At 36.2% G+C, this 25,720-nt stretch overlaps 1 protein-coding gene and 1 long non-coding RNA gene across 2 annotated transcripts in view; one reads left to right on the top strand and one right to left on the bottom strand.

Annotated features, from left to right (window-relative positions):
* Window positions 1-241: 241 nt before the first annotated feature.
* ITM2B (integral membrane protein 2B) lies at window positions 242-24,701 on the bottom strand. Its single transcript, XM_061170867.1, has 6 exons — window positions 24,387-24,701; window positions 5,327-5,455; window positions 3,638-3,844; window positions 2,732-2,842; window positions 2,093-2,243; window positions 242-970 (listed from the first exon to the last, which is right to left on the bottom strand). The coding sequence occupies exons 1-6, from the start codon at window positions 24,501-24,503 to the stop codon at window positions 885-887; spliced, it is 801 nt and encodes a 266-aa protein (XP_061026850.1). The 5' UTR covers window positions 24,504-24,701; the 3' UTR covers window positions 242-884.
* Window positions 21,086-25,720, top strand: part of LOC133076310 (uncharacterized) — a 76,909-nt gene continuing 72,274 nt past the window's right edge. Inside the window, exon 1 of the long non-coding RNA XR_009697522.1 lies at window positions 21,086-21,180. This is a non-coding gene — a long non-coding RNA (uncharacterized LOC133076310). The remainder of the gene's footprint in view (window positions 21,181-25,720) is intronic.

Below are 25,720 nucleotides of genomic sequence, written 5' to 3'. Positions count from 1 at the left end.
ATTCTAAAATGTTTATACAGCATCTTTCAAGGTTGAGTCTTAGATGTTACTTTAATAGCATCCATGAAGAACGTAGTTACTTTAAAAGTTTTTTATTTTTTAAAAAAACTTTGACTTTACCCACTGTATATAGAGAACTGGATTTGTAAGAAATAGTTTCTTCTTTAACATGGATTATCTCAAGATATGAAGAACCAAATTACTCTTTGGTTTTATTATGTGGGAAAAACAACACACAGTCTGTTAGTCAAACAACTTTGTGATATTTATATTCCATTGCACAGGTATAGATTATACAAATTAGTAATACAAGTTATTTCTTAAATTCCAAACATTTTCTAAAATATTATTACACCAGATGCCTAGGATATTAAAACATCGAGGTGGAAATCACACTCTAAATAGTTAAATATGACACTGAAAATACTACACATTTTAATTAGAGGAAAATTAAAATGTGTGCTCAAATGCTCTAACAAACTAAGTAGCAGGGCAACAACTACAAGTAAGTCACTGTGGTCCATTTTTACGTATGCAGATATATGATTATTAGATAACCCCTCCTCTTGAAAATGTGTAATTAAAACATAAAAATCTGGATAAATGAATTAATGAAATTTAAACTCTTCCTAAGATCTATGGTGAAGTGTACTATTACCTATGACTTCATACAACTACTAATTCAAGATAAAAGACACCACACTTGGAAAGAAAAAAAGATTTTTTAAAGATAATGGTTTTAATTGAGTTAATGAGATGAAAAACAGTGAAGCCCTGTGTTCTACTTACATGAAAGAAGATTTTAAAAAATCACTGCACAAAATACAAAGGGTGGGGTTATGCTGTGGTGTTAAATTTTTCTCCATAATGTTTTTCTTGACTGTTCAAGAACAAATTAAAGTTTCCACAGCAAATTTGTTTTCAAAATGCCGAATCATAGCACAATTGCTGACTTCGCGTTTCTGAATACCTGTTTGGAAGGGAAAATTTTTTAAATTTCGGATTCTTCAGTAATAAGTATTCATGTTAATTTTCACAGTTATTATTTAGACATATAAAAATATTTTACTCTACATTCCATTAACTTCTATAGTTTGATTTTTTTTTTTTAACACTGCAGAAAATAATTTCCCTCTCTTTTCTAAACTAAGTATCTTAACAGATGCTAGTAATAATAATAATGCCATACATATAAATTTATGACCTTGAAGGTAGTGGAAATGTTCTACATCTTGACTGTGGTGGTGATTTGCTGAAACTCAAAACTACACACTAAAAAGGGTGAATTTTATTATATGTAAAATTATGACTTTAAAAAAAACTATGAACCATAAGATCATTTTAAAATGAAAGAAATCAAGCAGCAGGCTTCAGGTGACTCACCAGCCCAATGTGGGAGAACAGTATTATCAAAAGTGCTAACAAAAAGCCAGGAATGCACTTTAACTAGGTGCCACAATTTCAAAGAAATCACACCATAGTGTATCTGCATGGCACTCCTTACTTTCTAAAGCTCTGTCACATGTACTTTCATTTTATTTTTACAATGATCTTGAAAAAAAATGGGGAGATAATGTCATCACGTGAGAAAACAAAGGTTAAGTGATTTGGCAAAGCTACATTAGTTGTGTCAATGCTCTTAATTCTTCAGCCAAATTCCTTTCGAACTAACCTGACTGTGGTTATCTTCAATGTGATCCCAAAGGCAAACTCTGCTTAGAACCTAGATCCCTGAGCATACAACTGAAGAGCTACTTTAGAGACCCTCTGGATAAGCAGAACCCTTGCACAGTACAGCTCAACCAAAGGGGTAGGATGGAAACGTGGACTGAGTGGCCATATGCAAAGTGAGGTAAGAGCACCTCAAGGAAATGACATTTCACATCCGCCTATTCTATCTGAAAAGAGTGGATTTAGAATTAAGATGATTCTTCAGAAATCTAGAAATACTATACAATGTACAATATAGTTTTATTTTCTCCCTCATGGCAAGTGTATTGGTAACAATGACTAGCTTACATCTAAATCTAATTTAACACAATGAAGTGAAACAAACTTTTTTGGCCAACATTTTAACATTAGAAAGTATTACCTTTAATGGTTTCTCTGCGTTGCAGTTTGTAAGTTTCCTTGTCATGGCACAGTCGATAAATATAGAAACCCAGGTGATCAATGTTTTCAATGCGATCAGTGATGACCATGTGTTCGTGAATCAGATATGACTGAGGCAAATATGTCCCAGCCTACAGGTGGAAAAGAATATATTACACAGATATCTCAAAACACACATTGAAAAGACAAGGAAAACAGACAAAATTCTTAGAGATTATAGTATAGAACAGAGATTGGCAAACTACTACCCACCATCTGTTTCTATAAATAAAGTTTTATTGGAATACAGTTGTGCCCATTTGTTTACATATTGTCTATGGCATCAAAATTGATTAGTTGCAACACAGATCTTATTTTTTAAAAGCCTACGATTTATTCTCTGGTCCTTTAGGAAAACTTAAATATAATTTTAGAAATTACATTTTAATTTCAAAATATAAAGTACTAAAAGAAAAGAGACAAGGAAAAAACCTGAAATCACAAGTCTTAGTTCCTCATTGTAAAATGCTTACTAGCCATACTGTCAGTAAGATGGGCTCCTATAGGGCTAATTTCTCAACAAGGAATTCCAAGATGCTGTAATAGCATAAATAATAAGAAGTATTTGAAAGTTTTATACCTTTATGTTAATAAGTAACTCCAATAGGTTCCTGGGTGGCATAACAATGGAAGTGTTCAGAGGAATCACATAGCATTTATCCAGGTTAAGATCTAAATAGGCTGTGAGTTTCTGGGAAGAAAAAGATATATTTTCATTAGATTAATGTACAAATATTACCAATATACAGACAGGCAGCAACTGGATTTTTAAGAATAACTTGTACTATTAGAATGTGTAAATCACTTGCATTTCAACAAATCAAGAATTTGGTGGGGTAGGAATGGAAATAGTAATGGGAGAGGAAATTTTGCTACTAGTAGATACAGTTCTTATCAGATAACAACAAACTATTAAAATTAACTCAAATAAACTATCATCTGATTAAGAGACTTAGTCCCCATTCCCCTCACTTATAAACCCTAATGCCCTCCAAGGCATCCATCTATTGTATATAAAAATTAACTTCTCTCCTATGCATCTAGAATAGTACTAACTAGTTACTACCATCCATAGAGAACTAAGTCAATTAAATGATTTTGTGTTCTTGCGGTTCAGATGAGAAACCTGATTGAGAAAGACTATCTCATAGGATGGTTTTGAGGATTAAAATGAGTTAAACTAAACCATGTAAACATTTAGATTTCTAAAAGCAATTTAGCAGCAAAGGAAGAACAGCATATGGTGTGTATTAAGACAGACAAGGCAAGGGGAAGAAAGGTAGGTTCACTGAGGGTCTGCTTCAGACAGAGAGCCCATCAAATGTTGGAGTTTATCTTGCAGGGCAGAAGGAACCCAAGGCCATTTTTTAAAAAAAGTAAAAAGTAAACCATAAATAGAATAAATTAACAAATACTGAAAATGAAACTACAAAAGTATCAATTAAGGAACTGGCATTCTTTTTACAGTTCAGGGCACCTGGCTCACCTTGTTAAAATCATGAACAATGTTGGCAGGATCACTATCTGCAAACTCTGGGACAGGCACGCTGATGAATTCAACCTCATCTTCCTCAAAAATCTTAATATTTTCCTCAATGGTCTGGTAGCGAGCAGCTGGGGCATCTGCAGAAGGCTCATTTAAGATGACATCATCTTTGATGTACTTTATTCCACAGTAGTAGACGTCATCTGGCTACAGAGAGTTCAAACACTATTTCAGCAATTCAGTGGAAGACAGGTTTTTAAATGTTAAGGATTACTTAAGCTGCCACCTTTACCTAAATAGCATTTTGCTTGCAAACTCTTACTTTTAGATGACAAGTCAGACAGTTTAATTACAGCGTTAACACATTCTTTAAGATCAGGTTTTAAAGTACTGTAAAAAACCGGTTTCAGAAGGAGAAAAGCAGCTGATTTCTCCTTTACTTTTTGTGTTCGACAAAAACAGAATATAAAAGCAATTATCCATCTGGTGACAAGTAAATTTGAAGAAACACACAGGCCTATTTCTACCTGTAAGCCTTATTTTTATAAAAGAATATATTCAGAAACCAGTAATGTTTTTCTGAAAGAACATACTTTTAAAACTTTTTGATGTGATTCACTGATTACATGATTTTTCTCTTATTAGCCAAAAGAGGGATAGTTTTTCTGAAATTTCCACAGGCATACAAGTAGTTCTGATTTTTCCTTAAAATATATCACAATTAAGTGGAAAATATCAGATTATAGCAAATCATTATAAAGATTTTTTTAAAAAGTACGCATATATAATAAAGATTAGGAGCATATAAAAAAATGTTAGGTCAACAAATATCTCTGGACAGTGGAACTGCAAATGATTTCTTTTATATAAAAATACATTTCTTGTAAAAAACTGCATTAGAAAGATGACTAGTATTTCACTAATATCTATCAACATGCCATTATCTCAAAAAATATAGAAAATGAGCACAAAATTTACACATCCTCTGTAGAATATTTCATTTTCTAAATAAAATCTATTTGTCAATAGTTTCTCCAAACTCTGGTATGTTAAAAGAAGTAAACGTACTGAATTATTGTCAGAGAAATACATCACAAAACAGAGATCATAAATCATAATCATTGTAATCAGAAGAAAAAAATGTCTTAATCCACTGGGATTACTATTCTGTAATAAATTATAAACAACTTTTATCCTAAATTACTTCAACATTATTGCTGAAATCACATTCTTAAGAGAAACCAATGACTGGGGAAGAGGCAGAGAGAAGTGGAACCACTATACTCTGGGCCCAGGAGCAAAAGGCTATTGTGGGGAAGCCCAAAATGTCTATCAAATTATAGTTTATCAATATGACATTTGAGGCTGGTGTATTTATTCAACTGGCAACTGAGAATACTGTAACTCAGCTATTAATTATGGTAGGAAAATTGAGGGTTAGTCAATTTTGAAAAATCATCCAGCTATCTATACCCTTTAGTCAGCAAAACAATGTTATTCTGCTTTTAGTGACCGTCTAATAGGTTCAGCAAACTTATGCTCAGGAGATTTTTTAACATAACTGTAAAATAAGACCACCACTCTGGCTAAAGGCCACAGACAAAAAGCACAGGCTTAGAACAGGTTTGAGCCAATTTTCTAATACATGTGAAGGAAAGGCAAAAATGTCCCTAGCATTTTCCCACTTACTTGAAGTGCAAAATATTTGTACAGGTATGCTCCTCCTAGAATGACACCTGCAAGCATAAATGCTAGTCCAAAGCACATGCACCAACACCAGGCTCTTCTTTGGCCAACTGGTACCACTTCATCTGGGTCCTAAAATATGAAAAAGACTGATGATCAATATCTTATCTCCAGTCAGAATCACAGAAATGTCAAGCCTGAAAGAAACCTTAATAATTACCATTTTATAAACAAAGATATAAAGACCAAAGGAGTCAGGTCTCTAATCAAAATCCACCCAGGAATGATTAAGTGGTGGTACCAGGACCCAGCCCAATGCCTCCTGAGCTGAGACACCAGTCTTTTGGGAGAGTTCTTTCTTCTAACTTTCAATACCCCACCTACCACCCATATCTCTAGAGCAATAAATTACATACTCCACAATTTCTATTTTCTGTGCCTAACTTTTAGTAATTAAAATATCTTCTAATATTTAAAAATTCAGAAGAGGCTACAATACAACTTTGTCGTGCAAAATTATGGTGCTGAGTCTTGTGTATTACAATGTCAGGGTATATGAGATTATTTATAAAATTATGTGTTAGCCTGCTGCAGGTAATTATTATTTCATACTAGGTACAAAGCCATTCCTAACCAAACACAAGAAAAATTAACAGGGGGACAGACCAAATAATATTAAACAGATTCTTTAAACAATTAGAATCTCAAAAAAGTAGGACAAATGTATTTAAAATAATCCTATAATTCCACTGCTCTACCCTAAAGGATCCCAGTTTACCAAAGTTCTTCATTTTTAAGATATCAGTAGAAGCAGTAGAAAATTGAGGAAAGATTTAGTAAGAAAAACTTATTAAGTCAAGAGACGTACAACTAGCACACAATTGTTAGCATTCTGATTTTGACCCCCCTCAAGGAAATAATTTAGCACTGGAACATCATCTAGGGTCAGGATATTCAGTCACATACACGCCTTGCCCTTCTAACTCAGGCCCTCTACTGTCGCTTCAGAGTTATAGCTAATTTCTTATTTGTGCCCATGTTCATGTGCAAAGAGCTGACAAACAAATGAGATTAGCTGCTGGTGTTATATAACCAGTGGCTCAAGAAATAGTACAGACAGCAAAAGAAAGGCTCCAACTGACTTGAAACCAACATAATAAAAGATGATCTAGTAAGTAGTATGCGTGTACAGCCTTTCAAGTATATAACTCTACCCTTTACTTGGAAAACTCAATATGGGATGGATTAAGGGAGAAAGTAGACTTGACCTACACCTCCATAGATAAATAGGATAGAACTTAAAAGTTAGGAAGAAAACCTGTATGAACAATGCTGGATACGGTTGAAGCAAGAATTCAGTGAGGAAAGAATGAAAGCTAAGGTTATGTTTTCAATTCTAAGATAAGGAATTTTAACTTGATACTACCGGGGAAAAGCCCAAGCCCAGATGTCCCAGCCAACCAAGAACAATTTAAGGCGCTTGGGTTGGTTGAGGCTTAAACACAGAATTTAACACTGTAGAAAAAATGCCATTCAATCTAAGGATTGGCTCAAATACTATGAGAGCATCACACTTTGCTAGGCATGCCTGTCAATGTATGGTATGCATACTCAAGACAACAAGTACACTGCAAGGAAGTAGTGTGTACTGAGAATAAACCTAGAGGAATTTATCAAGCCATACAAGATACCCATCTGTGAACAGAAAGTTACAAGAATTCCATGGAGTCATAAGGTATTATGAAACCTGAATGATAAAGTACATGTAGTGTTTTGCTTGAGCCCTTGTCTGATGTAAGAAACAGTTCCTAGCATAGTTAATTTTAGGGTGGAGGCAGGGTGGGGAGACGAGAATGACAGATGGAAATAGTCATTTCTAAACATCTGGTATCAGCTGCTGAGACAGTCAAATGTGTGTACAACACGACGCCCCTGTTTGGCAGGCTCTCTTCACTAGCAGCACTTAAAGGAATAGCCAAAGAGCACGGGCACACACTCGTAAAAGAATATGCAGCCCCGAACGTTAAATTGATAAGTGTCCAGGCCTTTTGCTCTACCATTTTTAGCAGGTCAACAAACAATATTTTCAAGAATAAATTATAAACGTCTACTATGTGCCAAGAGCTGTGCCAGGACTGGGCATGTAGCCTCTGCCAAGAAAGAGATCGCTCAGATCAGCCTGGAAAACAAATATACAAAAAACATAAATATGCCATAGGCTCTAACAGGAGAATGTAGAAAGCACAGAAGAAGGGCTGATTGGGAGAAGACTTCCCAGGGGAGAAAATACTGGGGAAGAATGAAGGATGAATACTTATTACCCATGCAGAAGACAGAGTGAAAGGGCATTATGTGTAGGGCAAAGAATGAATAAAATCATGGGGCCAGAATGCATGACATCTCCACGGGTCACATGTGGTACGGCTGGAGTGCCCAGTATGGTGGTGAGGGGTACAGGGGCGAGAATGGAGAAGTTACTGGGGCAGGTCACAGAGGGACTTTGTGTAACATGCTATGGAGTCTGAATTCTCATGTTCATTCAAAAATCACAACTCAGGACTATGACAATAAAACAAAAATTTTAAATTTCTCAAGAGAATCTAACTTATAAAATACCTCACTTACTCACAGGTCATTTGTTCAGCACCTCAACCACGTGAACCATGGCTTAGGAATCAGGAAATAAGAGTCTGAATCGCCAAATTACAGACCCAAAGTCCATGCACTACAATCATCTATTTCATAAAAGAGGTATCAGGTCTTCAAAGTCTGTCTAATCTCTTTTTTCCTCTAAATTTCTATAAGGTTAGTATGGTAGCACCAAGCCAACCGTGGCACTTAGTTGGCCCTCAACTAATATTTGATGAGGGAGTAGAATGTAGAAAAAATTTTTAAAAGCTTGGTTATTTATTTTTTTAATGACCCCAAAGTTACGCATCAGCAGCCAGCGTGACAATGAAAGGTGGGGGCAACATAAGAATTTATGACGCACAGTAGACTGTGGCTCTTTAGCAAAGAATAGGAGCCCTAAGCACGCAGCCCAGTTCAACATTAAGGGCCTGTTATTTGCAATGTACTGTGCTAGATCCTGTGGGAAATTCAAATGTGATTAAGACATGGTTGAAATCTTAAGCAATTTACAGTCAAAATTAACAGCATGCATGACAAATAAATGAAGTTCCTTGCTACAGTCTAAGTCACAGAGAAGGGATTAAAGTATATTCAAGATAGAAATGTTGTTAACCTAAGTGATTTAAAAATGCATTTTAAATGATTCAATTTTAAAACTTGAAAGAGTATACTTAGAGAAAAAAGCCACATGTTAAGATTTAAGAAAAACCCCACATGACCATCTCAAAATATGTAGAAAATGCATTTGATAAATTGTAACTCCCATTCATAATAAAATCTCTTTGCAAACCAGACGAGGTGAAATTCTTTAACATGAAAAAGGCTAATGATCAAAAATCTACAGCAAGCCTCATATTTAATGGTGAAACTTCAGAATTAAACCATACCCTTTTAAGTCAGGAATATGAGAATGCCCACTAAAACTGATTCTTTGTTTTCATTCAACATTGTACTAGAGATCCTAGGTAGTACACAAATGATAGAACGTGAACTGATTAAAAGATTAGAAAAAAGAATACAAAGCTGTGATTATGTTAAATGATATAACTGTCTATGTAGAAAATCTGAGAAAGTCACATTATTCAAACTAATTAAGAGTTCAGCAAAATTGCTGAAGATCAGTAATTAAAAATCAACTGAGTCAAAGATTTACACATAAATAGTCCTAGCATCATTATTCAGAATAGCCCCAAACCAGAAACAACACAACTATCCACTAACTGATGAATGGATAAAAAGTGTGGTATATTCATACTGAATCTCAAAAACACTATAGTGAAGAAAACTCCAACACAGAAGACTACCTATGAAAAGGAAAAACTATAATGACAAAAAACTGCTTAGTGGCTGTCATGGTGAAAGGAAGATGGAAGAGGTATGAGGAAATTTTTTAGGGTGATGGAAATGTTTCATATCTTGATTATGGTGGTGGATACATAACTTTATACAATGACCACAAATTCAATCAAACTGTACACATAAAATAGGTGCATTTTACTGCATGTAAATTTTATTTTAATATGGGGAACGAGAGAAAAAAATACCAACTGAGTTCCTATATACCAGGCAACAAAAGAAAGTCTAACAACACCAAGTGCTGGAGAAAGTGTGGAACAATGGGAATTGAGGACTTTCGCACAGTAGACAGGAGCTGGTACAAATGTTTTGAATAACAATTTGGCAGCACCTAATACAATTAAAGATACATATATCTTATGACCCAGTAATTCCATTCCTAATAACATAACCCTAGATAAACACTTCTGTACACAAAAAGAGGCTCAATAATGATTACTGCAGAATGGTCATTAAGAAAAAAAACTGGAAATAACCTAATGTCCACAAGTAAAGAATAAAGTATTATGGGTTCATATAATTAAAGTCTAAATGAAACCAACTAGCACTGTTGATTTTGAGATTAATCTCAGAAACATAATGCTAAAGCAAAAAAAAAGTCAAGTTGGATAAAAAAACCACCATATATTGAAGACTTAAAAAACATAAAAAGAAAAAAACATATAAATGGTACTACAAATTCTTTGTTTTTGTATGCTTGGATTATTTCATAATTAACAACAAAAATCATAAAAATCATAAGAAAAAGGAAAACCACTGATGAACAAGAGCAACTTCACTGGGATATATAACTTTACTTGGCCTAATTTAAAACAAGTCATAGACATTTCCTCCCCTTGTACTGCAATAAAACTGGTGCACCTTAAATGATGCTGTTAAGGTAAAAGAACTCCCACAGGTGCTGTACAATTATCACCTCATTAATCTTTCTAAAACCTCAAGTTTTTACCCCAGTTTATAAATGAAGACGCTGAAGCACACACTGGCCTATAATCACCCCTCAACAGTAGGTATAGAAAGAAGCGGCTTCAAAAGCATTCTCACTCTTGCACTGTACTAATTTCTGGTTCGAATAAATCTTATCATATGATAATAAAATTACTTAACCAATTATATCTTAAGCAAAATGAAGAATAAATTCTGTTCTGGTACTTCAATTAGTTAAGAATTAGGTCACCTCAATCAGTTCCCTAAGAAGCTTCAGTAAATGTGCTTCAATTATAACTTAACTCAGACAAAATGCAAGGGTTTTCATATAATTTTTATTCTGTGCCCATACAAACAACTCACACTTCACGTCCTCTGGCATCTCTATGTGAGCCTTCTTTGTAGAATGAATGAAGAGACACTTTTTCAGAGCTCCCAGACATACTATTTTGCATTATTAGAGCAAATGCAACACCACCACTTTAGGAACCAGAATACTAAAGAGGAAAATATCTCTTAGGGTTAAAAATCGTATTACAAAAAAGAAAAAGAAAAAAAGAGATGGCATAAAACACTTTATATTTAAAAACAGAAATACAGAAAAGAACCAATACAATTTATTCAACTCAGAGTAGCATAAGCTACTGAACCTTCAGAAATAGATTTATTTAGAAATATGTACTTTTAAAAACACATTCAGTAATATCAATAAATAGGGGATGCACAGGCCAGCTGCCCATGGATGTGTTGTTTGGCCTGTACACTGTTTTACAAAATACAGAATTAGCTGCCAACATTAAAAATATATATAATAATTCAAATTTTCACAGATTTCTCATCCATGTTCTAGTTTTCTCAACTCCTCCCTCATCATTTTTCTTCCTAGTGAAGACCAAACATACCAAGTACTTTCCTACAGTGTTGCTTGGTTTTGAACCTTGATCTTCATTTCCAGCTATGACTGGGTATGCTTCCTTCTGAGAACCTAATTTTAAACTACTTCTCCATATAAAAGGATTTTGAGTTCTGGGTTTTAGAGACTGGATTAATATGGTGAATAAAGCAGCTGAATCCTTTAAATGACAGAACAGGTATTCTTTTGCAAAGAACAAATCCAAGCATGAATGGCATAAGCAAACCAAAAATGGTGACAGAGAGAAGCTGGGATTGGACAAGCTCAGAAAAACCACAGTCCAAGAGCTACGGGAATCAAAGATGTTCCAGACAACACCCAGTTCTCCGGACAGACAGAAACAATGAGAATGAAGGAAAACTACTCAGGGTATAATACCATCTGTATAAGGTTCTGGCTAAAGGTAAACTATAGGAACAGAAAACTGGGACAGGTGTGAGACTCAGGACTGACTACAAAGTGATATTAAAGAACATTTTGGGGTGAGGAAAATATTCTGCATCTTGACTGCAGTGATTACACAAGTGCATGTATTTGTCAAAATTAACAGAACATTATAAAGCTAGAAAGGCTGAAAATTTCAGTATGTAACTAATACTCCAGTATATTCGAATTCCTCTCCTTTCCCAACTTATGAGGAGCAAGGAGAGTGTTTTTTCCTAAGAGCCCATTAAATGATACTGAAGAAGAAAAAGATATAAACCTTTAAGAAAGATAAGGATGAAAAGATTGATAGCAGACAAGAAATGTCAAAATTTTGGAGGATGGGAAACAGACAAGTGGTATTTTAACTTCTCTGTCTCAGTCACCTCATTATTAATGGATTAATAATAGCACCAATCTCATAGGGTTAGTGTGGGGATTAAATGAGGAAATACAAGTGAAGTATTTAGATCACTGCTTGGCACACAGTAAATAGTAAGTGCTAAATAAGTGATAGCTATTAGTATCCCCACCACCATCTGACTTAGCTGGGAAAGGTAAGCTGAAACAGGTATCTTCTGGGGGTAAAGCCAATAAAAAGCAATCTACACCTGTCATTTTTTAATATTCCTTCTTTTTTCCTTTCATAATACTTTATTGATGCACAGAAATAAATTTAACTTGTTAAAATATACTCATTAAATTAAATTAATTAAAATTGCTTACAAATAAACTCTTAAAATATGTTCACCCTTAAAAAAACAAACAAACAAAAAAGCTATCTACAGCAAAATACTGAAAAGGCCAATTAAAAAAGGCATTACTGGAGAGGAAAAGAAAATGACTTCCTATTCCAATAAGAGTTCAAAAATAAAAACCTTGGTCATCATTTAAGATCTACTTAAAAAAATTTCCAAAATGTTCTCCTAACTATACTCTTTGAACCACAGAACTTATACAGGCAATCGCTCCAACTGATTACCATCATGTAGGATACCAGTGCCATCCATTTACCACTGGTACATGTTCTATTCAGCTGGCTTCTACATGAGTTTTCTTTTCCCAGCATGGAAAAAAGCAACAAAAAGACATGATCCAGCAACCTGTTCACCATTAATGGCATTAATTCATTACCAAATATATTCTGCTATATGTAAAACACAAAAATCTATGGCTAAGAAGCTAAAAATCTATAAAGACACCAAACATTTGTTTGCATTTTCTCTTGCTCATTTAAATCAGTAATCTGAATTTTATTTTCTCATTTGACTTTTCAGGTAAGATTGATACTATCGCAACTATGGTGAGAAAGTCCACATGAGAAATCTTATGTCTGAAATGCAAAAAGGGAGCAGCTTTCCAAGTGATTGGCATTATATGGATATTAACGTTACTGCATTATTTTACACTTGGAATAGGGACAGATTTTTAAAAAGAGAAATTAATCTAAAATTACAATGTCAGGACTTCCCTGGTGGTCTAGTGGTTAAGAATCCGTTTTGCAATGCAGGGGACGCCAGTTCGATCCCTGGTCAGGGAACTAAGATCCCACATGCCAGGGGGCAACTAAGCCCACGCCACAACTATAGAGCCTGCGCGCTCTGCAGCCTGCACACCACAACGAAAGATCCCGCATGCCGCAACCAAGACCCAACGCAGCCAAAAAATAAATAAATAAAATAAATAAATATTTTTAAAAATTAAAATAAATAAATAAAATTACAATGTCTACAAAACCAATTTCTCATTAATGTCCTTTTCTGTTAACAAATCCTACGATACACAAGCAGCAAAACAGGAATAAAAAAATTAAAATTTTAAAGTCATTGCATAACAGTTTAACTACTGTGAGAAATATGAAATCTGAACCAAATTACTGGCATTATATAAAATTAGCACATGCCTAGGTTTAAAAAAAAAAATAGGCCAGAACTATAAAAAAAATCAGGCTGTAAATGCTTTTAGTGCTGGATTGTAATTTAATCACTTTTTACATCATTAGGGACAAGCAGAGTATCTGGTACATAGCAGAATATTAATATAGGAAAACCTTAAAAGTCTTCTGTTCTTTTTCCTACTTATTAACATTTTAAAAGATGACCATCATTTTAAATATAGTGTTTATTCAATCTACACTGAAGAGAAGTGTACTAATGATAATACTTTATGAAATTTCATCAGGTTTTCCAATTCATACTGGTGAGATTAAACAACAGCGTTATATACAAATGATATTTACTGTTAATAACAGCCTTTACTAGGGATAGATAAATTGGTCAAGATAGATTTCTTCTGCCACTGGCTGAATCATGAGTTCATATTGTTCCTAATAAGATATATCAACCGTCTTCCTAAAAATTTTAAATATGATAGGAATGCTCTACTCTATAATTCATCACAAAATTATGTGTCAAGATTAGAGGGGAAAAAAAGCAAACCTGTTCTGGACTCATTTTTGTATAAATCTTGGATTTTAATGTCATTCAACGAGATAACTATACATTTGTATTCAAATGAGTCATTCCATGTAAAATGCAGAACTTCTGCAGAGAAAATTCCAAGTATATCTTCTAAAAATATAAAGTAATTCAAATGTAGAAAGTTACATCTCCCATCCAAGTTTAGAAATTTGACAGTTATACAAAATGACTATTAGAAAAAATAATTCCAGTTCTTGAGATCAGAGATATTTGTCTCTCTACAGTGAACGTGTAAAAAGTGCTTTGAACCTATGCCTAGCACCAAATGCATGTACAATAAACACTCAATAGTCGTTTATCTTGCTCCCTTATTCTACCACTCTCCTCACCCTTGGATCCAGGGGGTTGTTTTCTTGTGAAAACAGACACAGACGTTTAAGTAGGCTGTGATTAATTTGGTTTACATGGTTGGTCTCTCTTGAGTTACACCAGGGGCCTCCTGAAGGTTGAGGCGTTTAGTGAATTTTAAATCCCTAGTATATGGTCTGGCCATGCAGTAGGTGCCTCTGAATATGTGATCAGTATACTTCTCAGAAAGAAAAGCTCCTGCATGCAAGAGCCATGAAAGCTCATTTAGTCCAATACATCATTTTACAGATAAATATAATGAGGCCCAGAGAAGTTAAATAAAATTATTTGTACTGTATCACCAAATAAGGCCTGAATATCATCTGACTCCATGTGCACCTTAGGGAAGGAAAATCATGGAGCTATTAGGTCAGTGACCTACCTAAATAATAGGTTAGGCAAATTAACTCTGGTAATAAGTGAAGTGATACCATGTTACAACTGGGTAACACTCATATCCAACCAGAAACGACATAGCCTAGCCTGAGTGTCTACAGATTTTTCCTATCGTAATAGGTTTACTTAAATTGAGCCACACTCATAGTAAGCACTATGTGTTAACCATTACAACAGTAGTGTTAGTATTATTAATATGTTGACAAAATAGAATTTTTCTCTGTTATTCATCAAATTACAAAGGATAGTAACAAAAAGTATTAAAATCATATGCACATGAAGGAAAAACAATAAAGAAAAATAACTCAGACACACTAGCATATAAGCATTTCAAAATCAATGAAAAAGGCAAGATATTGTTACAAAAATGAACCTAAGTTAGAGGAATAAAGCCACAAAGCAAAAACCATGAAGTTGGTAGTGAGTGAGTTGTCTCTAAAATTACTCATGAAGAAGACAATTTTGGAACATTAAAAAGGGAGACAAGAAGATGCCTCTTTTTAGGTCATCCTGTCTGACCTTAAACTGGTGTTAATAAAAATGCACATAGTTTCCATTATTATCTATTATTATCATTAAGCCCATTTTTAATGTTAAAGAAAATATTCTAATAAATCTTAAAGCTATGAAGACAGCTGAGTTGAAAGTTCTATTATTGATTTCCAGTTAAATGGTTATCTTTACCTCCTCCTGAAAGCTCAACAGAGTGATAGTAAAGAGATAAATAAACCTTAAGCCAGAAAACGGAAATGACAGAAAACAAAGTATGTCAATAACAATTTTGAAAGCTGAAAGCATAAGGAAAAAAATCTCAAGCTTACAGAGGAAAAACAAAACAAAACCGGTCATATTCAAAGAACCAGGAATCAGAATGGCATCAGACTAGAAGATAACGGAGCAATGCCATCAAAATGCTGAAAGAAAATTACTGCTAACCTAGAATTTTATGCCCAGATAAATTATCAATTAAATGTGAAGACAGAGTAAAGACTCTCAGACAAGTAAAGTTTAAAAAAAAAATTGAGCTCAGATGCTTTTTCTTGGATTTATAAAACATAAGATCCAACTTAGGATGGAGGCAAAGGCAGAACAATTCCAGGATAATAATTACTCTCAGGACATCTGTGTAGCAACATACCTAGAATACAACTAGTCTGGATGGAAAGACTGAAGAATGACAAATGAAATATCGCCAAGAAAAATATGGAACTCGGTAAGTTATCTGATAAGTTTGTAGATACAAAAGGCAATTATACTGCTGTCAGAGAGTATGAGGATGAATTAGCAATACATAGAAAATTAAGCAATCCTCCCCCTTGACCCAAGAAGTCAATTATCAAATTCAGGGGAAATAAAAATGGTTTTGTACAAGAAAGGAAGTAGAATAAGTTATACTACTTACTCCAATGTAATGCAGTGTAACTACATTAACTAGTAGTTACACTACATTACTACTTACTCTGTGTAAGTTTCACGTCAATTATAATAAAACCATGGACTATCAATTTAACCAGACATTACTATAACTATACTAGGAGAACAGATTATGTATACACCATGTAAATATATAGAAAGGGCTAAATATTCACTTTCCATATTAGGAAGCCAGTAGGTAATAACTAAAATTGCAAAAAACACAAATGAAAACAAAAACCATGAAACAGCAAGTACTTAGAGTAGAAGTTCTCCAAATGTGCTCCAGGGACACCCTTTCAGGGGATCCACAATGTCAAAACTATTTTCATCATAAAAATAAGACACTTGTTTCCTCCATTCTCATTCTCTGGGCAATGTACAGTGGAGTTTTCCAGAAGCTAAATGTGTGATAGAGCACAACAGGCTGAGGGCAGAAGCTGTCTTCTATTAAGCTATTCAGTAAAGAACACTGCAAAAATGTAAAACAATGTAGCTCTTACTCTTCTTAAAATGTATTGGTTATTTGTAAATTTTTATTATTTACAAATGTTATTCAGGTTAACATGTTATAGGTTCACTATTATTTTAAATCAGTAAATATTGTTTTAATTTTGAATACAGTAAATATCAATAGATACAACCTACAAAAATCAAAAGCTCTTTGGGGTCCTCAACAATTTTTAAGAGTACAAAGGGGTCCGGAGACCAAAAAGTTTGAAAACCACTAATTTAAGAAGTGGGTTCCAAAAAGAAAAACAAGTGGGTTCCTCAGAGGTAGGGCAGGACTAGTATTTGCATTTTAAAACTAAATTAATACTTTGATTAAACCCAAAATTAATTTATAAAATTCTGTCAACATCTATTACATCATGAGAAATATACTTGTATACAAAAATGGACATAGCTACTGAATGCTAAGGATTTTTAAGTTGCAGGAACAGACCCTCACCAGAACACCTTGGGGAAACGGGGTGTTACTTATCAACAATCTTGTTATGTAACTGACATGTGAGGTAGGGAAAAGCAGTAATAAGAACACAAGAAGTAATATTCCAAAACAAGCATGATGAGGGGGGGAAAAGTGGGACTTTTAAAAGATGGGGATGGGGAAAAGCACTAACATTTAATTGAGTTTCTATGAACTAGGGACAGTTAATTCCATCACAAGAACACTATAAGGTTGGTACCACTATACTATTCTAAAAATGAGGAAACTGAGGCTTGGGAGGTTTCCAGACTTGCCCAAGTTATCAGATCCAGGTAACAATATTAACTTTTGCCAGTAGGATCTAACACTATGTGAAAATAGTGTTAAGTTTGAGGTATTAGTTTATAAAAAACAATACAAAATGAATAAATGCTATGCTTCATTAATTTTCTACTTCTATCTTGAAGTCTACTTCTAGAAATCTTTAAGATGTAGTAGTGCCAAATAAAAGTTTGAATTGTTAAAAAAAAAAAAAAGATGTAGTAGTAATAATAGCAGCTAATATCTATTCAGTCTTAATCTGTTCCAGGCATTGTGATCAATTTTTTACAGATTATCATATTTCCCAGTTAGCTGATGGAGAAACAGAGAGTTGGAATAATTTACCCAAACTAACACAGTAAGTCGTAGAGATAGGATCTAAATCCTAAAGCACAAACTGCATAGTCTGACTTTTCAATAAGTAGACAGTGTGGTTTCCTGAACTATACCCCTTTTTGGAGTGAGGGAACTAGGCCAAACGAGAGAAATTGATTATTTTCCCCCAACCATTTAAAAATATAAAAAAATCATTCTTAGATCATGGGTTATACAAAAACAGGCAGCAGGCCACAATTTGGACACCTGGGCCATAATTTGCCAGCCCTGCTCTCCACTGTAAAGGAGACTGTAAAATGGTGGCCTATGTCAGTCTTCAGTGTTTCTGCCTGAAATTCTGGTATGAATTAGTTGTTAATATTGAAAAATCAAGTTTTAAATAAAAACCCTGATTGCAGCTTGCCTTTAAAAACCGGAGGATCAAGCAACACTGGATCCTTTTTTTTTTTTTTTTTTTTTTTGATGAAAATGAAGAATATTCTAAGTTGTTTAACATGGGGGGTGGGGGGGGGTGGGGAAAGCCTAGCTTCACTATATCATTTGCTTGGGCCCAGGAGCATTGAGTTTGCCGTCTCTGCTTAACATGCCTAGCACTGCCCTAGATGGGATTGGGAAATTTTTTCCTAGCACTAATATGAAAGCAAGGTAAAATAAATTGAAGAGAAAGCTATAAAATGAAAAATTTTTTAAACTGACATGGTATATATAGCAGGAAAGAAATACTAGAGAGACCGGCTGACAAAATGAATTTTAAGAAATGCAGACCTAGGGAGTTCGCTGGTGGCCTAGTGGTTAGGATTCTGGGCTTTCACTGCCGTGGTGGCCCAGGTTCAGTCCCTGCTCGGGGAACTGAGATACTGCAAACCATGCGGCTTGGCCAAAAATAAATAAATAAATAAATAAAATTTGTAATAAATAAATAAATAAATAAAAATTGAAAAAATAAATAAAAATTGCAGACCTCGGTGGACCAACTCTTAAAGTCATTTTTCCCAGCATAAAGAGGATTCTTCTTCTGGACGTTGCAGTAAGTGATTTACTTAACAATGCAACTTACCTTTTTGGTTTTTATATTAAATAATTTTAAACATCATAATCATATTTAAAGCAGAGAAAACAATCCAAGATTTAAACTTTATTCTTAACTCGTTATACAAAACATTTAAGTCTTGAAAAGTAATTTTGGCATTAAAAGTTAAACATTCAAATATACAAAACTCCATTAAAACTTCTCATTTTTTAAAGTATGAAATTCAACTATGCCAAAAAAGGCTTATGCAAATATTTCAAAATCTTAAAGTATTAAATACCTAACGTCATACTTAGTGTCAATTTCCCAAATAAACTCCCTACGTATTTAACTTGAAAATGTTTAGGATTTATGAACTGTGCAAATTTAATTTCAACAATTTCTCTTCTGACAAATATATTTTAGCTTTAAGTCATATAATTACTGCTAGAAACTTATCAACATGAAAAGATAAATATTAAATGAAAAATTAGAACATCCCTCTATCATAAAAATAGTAATTTTTTCATTTCTGAAACTCAAGATTGAAAGTCTTCTGCATAAGAATAAAAAGTCTGTGTTCATTCTTACTTGCTTTTCCCCAAATGGCAGAATTATAGAAATACTTCATTAAGTTCTTTCTTTTCCTCTAATCAATTAAAGAGCTCAAAAGAAACTTCAATTGTTTAAAAAAATTTTATTCAATTGTTGGTAACATATAAAATAGAGGATTATACTGTAGATTTCTTTAAAGCTATTAAGTACACGTATCATAAATACTGATTAAAAGGGATAATCACAATTAAATGATTTTTTAATGATGTTGTTAGTGTCATATCTATAATAAAATTTCTAATTTTCAACTTTCAGTTGCCTACCCTATAAAACTTTCATTGTTAAGCTCTGTGCAAGAAAATAAGAGACCCAAGGAAATAACTCTACACATAAGCTTCTTGAAAACATAGCTCCAGTGTTGCTACTTTCTACAGCATTTTGACAAAAACCACCACATTCAGAAATTCAGCATTGTCAAATCCTTTATTTTAACAGGCAGCAGTTATGGCCTGAAAAGCCTTTGATGGCAAAGTCCTTAACTCCTTTAATCTAAGCTCTAATAAAAAGTGACAAGTTTACCGAAAAGTTTAAGAGGATGCATTCACCGATGTCATTTTGAAAAGACACAAATTTTTCTGGCTCTTCCTCTACTGACACTATGACATACAAAGGAGTCCAAGAAGTTTTAGTTATACCATGAATTCAGAAAGTATTTTCTTTCTGGAAAAAAGAAAATGACTTTTAAGTAGACACTCCAGATATTTAAGTTATGGTATGGGAGAACAAATAAGAAATAAAATGTCCCACCTTACATCAAGCTTTAGCAATACATAATGAAAACTTCTAAAGTTAAATTCTAAATCAATTTAAATAGGCCTGTACCATGTGTTTCAAGAGATACTTCTGATTAAAATAATACTTCTATTCACTTAAACCTCTTATATGGCAGAGCTGATATTCCATAACGTCATACAGGTTTATGATTTTGCCAAGGATAATACACTTGCTTCTATCTAGTCCGGAGAAAATAAGTTTAAGATGACACTGGGAAGACCCCAAGCAGGTAACCTCCAACTGCACAACATGCAATTTTGTCCACCCTCTGCAGCTGCAGCAGCCCGTGAGGCGTGTGTACACAGGAGGTCCTGCCAAGTCACTTGGTAGGCACAGGGGCAATTAATTTGTCTCCCAGCACTAATCCCTCACTTCAGATATCAATATCCTCATGAAGAACTAAAATGCAGTGACTGTAAAGTTTTTGCTGGCCAATGTTTACAGACACTAAATTACACAACTAGGTAATCATATGCACTTTTGTTAAAGGGAACCAAGCTCCCCATCCCTTCTGTAAACATCAAAACATTTCAGTAAATGTCATCATATTTTATGTTCCTTCTCCCCTCTACCTCCCCAAAACCAGGAAATACAATGAACACCAACACCACCAGAAGGCAAAATTACTAGTCCTGTTTATGCAAACAGAAATGCCAGAAAGTGTAAAGAATTAGGATCCAAGTAGCCATTTTGTGACGGGTAACTCAGAACTTACTGGGTTAGTAGTCTTTCACTTATGCTTCCATCCTGCCCCATCTTTTCCGCTCCACGAGCATTTTACTTTTCCTTTTCCTTTTAAGGAGGTCTGCAACTACAACTACGATGCACACCAGAGAAGAGGCAACACTATTTATCAGCAAAACAACTTGCAGGGATACCTATGAAGCAAACTTGAGCTTATTCGACGCCTGAGATCGGGAAAGGCATTTCATAATTAGGCATGACGACAGAAGGAGTTACTGACAACTACTGTTCTACAGTGAGGTAACACAAAATGAAAATTTAGTGTATTACATAATACCTCTATCTACCTCCTTTCTCTGTGACCCATGGCTACTTAATATGAGGAAGGAATGTAACATGCTGAACATGGGGAGGAACAAAGGGAACAGTCTGGTTAGGGTGAGGAGGTAGTTGTTATTTTTTTCCACAGTTAAAACAATTTGATTCCTGCCAAATATAATTATGTAATTCTAGCATTTTCATAGAATTTTAAAACTGGAAGAGTCCTTTACAGACCATCTGCTGCTACCCTGTCATCTTACACATAAAGAAATCTAAAAACTTAAGCCCAAGATCAAGCAGTTGTGTAATGACAGAACTGGGACTTCGACTCAGGACATTAAGTATTTTCTTTGATATTTACATATATATAACAATTTTCCAAAGTTCAAAGTAGAAACACAAACATTCATGAATGAATTGCTGCCTCTAACATAAAACACGCATATAATTTCAAATTCACCTCTATTATGCAAAACATAGGGGAAAATGTAGGGCAAGAATAATAAATAGCAAGCTAGTTGAGGTAATGTAATCAACAGACATGGCTGTTGGGATTAATAGCTACTGAGAAGACAAGATTGAAAAATGGGACAATGGAGCTGTTTCCAGAGAGTCCTCACCCGGCAGTGAGAAAAGAGCTAAAGAAATAGCAAAAGACAGGAGCAGTGTAAAAGTACTGGAATGCGTGTTACATAAGCCAGCTGACTGGAGTGATAAGAATTCTTATGGCATAAGGTCTGAAGAATCTGCATTTTTAAACCAGAATCCTAGATGATATCAGGTGATCCTTAAGAGTACATTTTGAGAAACAATGGTTTTCGGGATATTGTGGTCTAGGAGAGTTAAAGATACTCAAAATTCTTGTTCAGGAGTTCTGGCCCGTAACTAGCTAAACTGGATCCTCTCCACCAACCAGGCAAGGAAATGCCCCAGGCAAACACAGGAAGGCTGATTCTGTGCAGAATCCAGGGAGTCAAACTCAGTAGTTCCCCAGCAGTCACCCCAAGGAGCCAGAGAACATTAAGGAATCACTGACCCAGCTCTAAGAGATCATCCACAAATGTCTGCTATTAAGTAAGGTTTTCATTTACTGTTAAGTGACTGATTATAAGGATTCTACTTTTAATGTAGAGCAGTATTTTGTCACTCACTTAAGAAAAGAAGTCTTTGAGCTTATAGCTAGAAAAAGAATTAGTCATTTGTATCTGCCAATTCATCCATGACTGCTATGTGGTTACAAAGGAAGACTCTGGCCTTCACAGCTTTGTTCCAGTATTTTTCTTTGGCTATGGGGATCTGAGAAAACAGAAACAGAAAACATAGCACAGAGCTATGAATGGTTACTCTTTTTACTGCTGCTATGACCATAATATTTGAATATGGTGAAATTGTGAGAAATTCTGAGAATCTGAAAACATTTCAGAAATGACAGTAAATGCCAAAAGTCAGATTTAAACCTGCCCAGCAAATTATTTCTGATTTTTGTCCAGAGTTTCAAATCTCCTTCACTACAGGAACAGGGAAAAGCCATCTGAAGTGACATCATCCAATCCTTTCTCCCTCTCTCTTTTTTAATGGGAGGAGTTATATTTGTTCATAGGATTTTTTAAAAGACAAATAATAGGATTAAAATCTATCTAATCTCTATATACGTATTTCAGTCTGTTATGACTGAGTACTTGACTATCAACTTATTTTAGGTACAATGAATGTTAGATAAACATAGAGCTAAGATAATAATTTGCTGCTGGAATTATCCTCTGTGGATTCCAAACATTTTCTCTTAAGACCAAAACAGTTTACAATGGATTCAGGAAAACAATACCAATACCAAAACTCTAATTCCTCTTAGGGAATCAGTCCACTTCCTATTTCAAGGCAAGACCGTCATTTAAAAGTCAACCCCTGACGTTTGTGTTTTTAACTAGAACATTTCCAAAAAATAAGTACGGGCACGTCCAGATAAACGTTGTATTTTCAAACATTTTTTACAGTGTTTTCCAGTAGTAATTTTCATTAGATCATATACAAACGCTTATTATTCATACTTGCACAAATTATTAGTTTTTTTAAAGTTAGAACTAAGTTTACCCTACTTATAACAGGTCTTGAAAAATGCTAACGAAAAAATTAAAAATTACGCAACATAAATAACTTCTACAGGATTAAATTTTTGCAGCCTAAAGAAGATCTGGTAGAAAGAGGCTGTGAGGATTTCCTTTTTATTCAACTTCTGAGACAATTACAATCATATCTTAAATGAGTATTATTGTAAACCACTAAAACTTAGCACAGTAACGGTCCCTCTCCTGATTTTTTGCTTAGGGCTAAAAGGGGGATTTTGTAAAATAAAGGACAATTTTAAAAGGGACGTAAGACAAGTTTGTTACATTTAGTTTCACTTAGCGTAAGGGACTCTCGTAAAGATACTGATATCATTTAAAAGTCAATTGTCGGTTTTACACAGACATCCACATAGTAATTAGTGATCTTTACCGGGAATAGTCGTTTTAATTATGAAATCAACAGCCAGAACCTACTCTGAGCAGACCGTCACCTTGCTTTCTCCTCTCGCCCGCTCCCTCGCCCCCTCTCTCCCTCCCCAGACCCCACGGTGAAGTTCACCTGCCAATACCGAAGGGCCGTGGAAAAAGAGGAGGTAAACAAGAAAATGCTTTTAAAATTAACAGGCTTTTACAGTAGCCGGAGTTAGTGCAAGGGCTGTTCAGCCTAGAAACGAAAGTAGGAAGCGACAGAGGTGTAGGCTTGTAATAATGTCAGCCATTTTAGGCACATTATACTGGGAGGAAGTGCCAAACTCCGCTGTTGTTTTTGTTGTTTTGCATGCCGCCGCCGGTCTCCAGATCGACCGAACCCAGTCCTGGCCCCGCGCACATTCCCGGACTGCACCAACGACCGTGCACTCGGCACCGTTCTCCAATCCTCCTCCCCGCAGGCCTCCCAAGCTCCCTATCCCGCGGCACCCGCCGCTTTCTGCACACGCACTTTCTTACAAAGAAGCTGCGCCGGACAAGCAAGGGGAGCGGCCCGAGAAAAAGGAGAGCTCGGCCCTCTCGGGGACTCTGTCCCGCGCCCCGCGCCGCTTCGGGCGCAGAGCCGCACCGGCCCCGCGCAGCTCTCCCGCGGGCCCAGCGCCCACTCCTCCGACCCCCTGGCCCTCGGACCTTGCAGTCCACGGCGACCGCGTTGTGGGGGATGATGAGCGCCTCCTCGCCGCTCTTGGGCTCGCCCTTCTTGGCCTCCTTCTGGGCCAGAGCCGAGTTGAACGTCACCTTCACCATGGCGCGGCCTGGGGCGCCCTCGGAGGGCGGCGGTGGGCTAGGGGCGCGGGCTGCGGGCTCCTGGCTGCGGCTGCAGCCTCCTCGGCCGGGCTCCGAGCACGGCTAAGCGGCGGCGGCGGGGGATACTGCGGCACCAGCCCTGTAGCCTCGCAGCTCCCGGACGAAGGCAGAGACCGTTCGCTTTCCCCCGGGGGCGGGGCCCGAGGAGGGCGGACGGGGGTGGCGGGCAGGGGGCGGGGCCGGAGGGGGGCGGGGCGGGGCCCTGCGGGCGGACCCGACGTGCAGATCGGAGCGGAGTCAGACCCTGCCCTCTCCCCGGGTCGGAGGAGGGGTCTAGCCGGGAAGGGACGGGCGCTCCTGCGTGCGGGCCTGGATTTTGCAGTTTTGAATTCGCTTCCAACCAGTTTACCTCCGTGCACAATGTTGCAGCTTTGTAGCAAAATCGGGTGAACTTTACCTGTCTGTCGCGGATAATGGCTTAAGCTCCGGCAGCGCCGGGCGGACCCTTCCCTGCCAGCTGCCCGCACCGAGAACCTAAAGGCCGTGGAATTTGGGGGCCTCCACACTTCCATTTTCTAACTTTATTATGGAACCGACTCAGTGGAGCACAGAAATGTTTAATGCTCTCTATCCTTGTGATCTGACTTCTTGTGATCGGACCTCACCCAAGGGCGTTACCTGACTCAGACGGGCCTTGTCTTTCTTCCCCCGGCCCCCGCCATCGCAAGGTCAACGGCTGCCCTGCCTAGTCCCAGAGCAGTTGGGAGGAAGTTTCTAGGCAGATTCGTATTTCATATATCTCACATTTCTAAAACAGAATGTTCCCCTCCCGTGTAGACTTGGACAAAACCCACATGCACACGGGGCTGATTTGCGATTCATATTCGATGATGAATCTTTAGTAGCTTTGTGCAAAATTTTAAAAAAAATTATGGGTAAAGCAAAATTATGTTTTGAAGAGATTTCGCTTTCACCTAATTCAAGAGAGGGTAATGGCCTGCAATGTTACTGGGTTAATGACTGTGTCAACAGATGGCCCTTTGGACAAATGGTTGATCTTGAGCCCTTCTTCCACTCGGCTCTGTCCTGATTCAACCAGAGATGTGGGTGTACTCTAGAATGTTTCAGCTGCGGCAGCTCTGCCCTGAGTCAAGCATGAAGAAAGTAGGTTGAGTCTGAGTTTCTGGGGAATTTGGCTCTGCTCAGGGAGGGGGTTA

The sequence above is a fragment of the Eubalaena glacialis genome, chromosome 16 (genome assembly GCF_028564815.1).
Source record: "Eubalaena glacialis isolate mEubGla1 chromosome 16, mEubGla1.1.hap2.+ XY, whole genome shotgun sequence".
NCBI lineage: Eukaryota > Metazoa > Chordata > Mammalia > Artiodactyla > Balaenidae > Eubalaena > Eubalaena glacialis.
The sequence above is the reverse complement of the archived record's forward strand: the minus strand, read 5'-3'. Positions and strand labels throughout refer to the sequence as shown.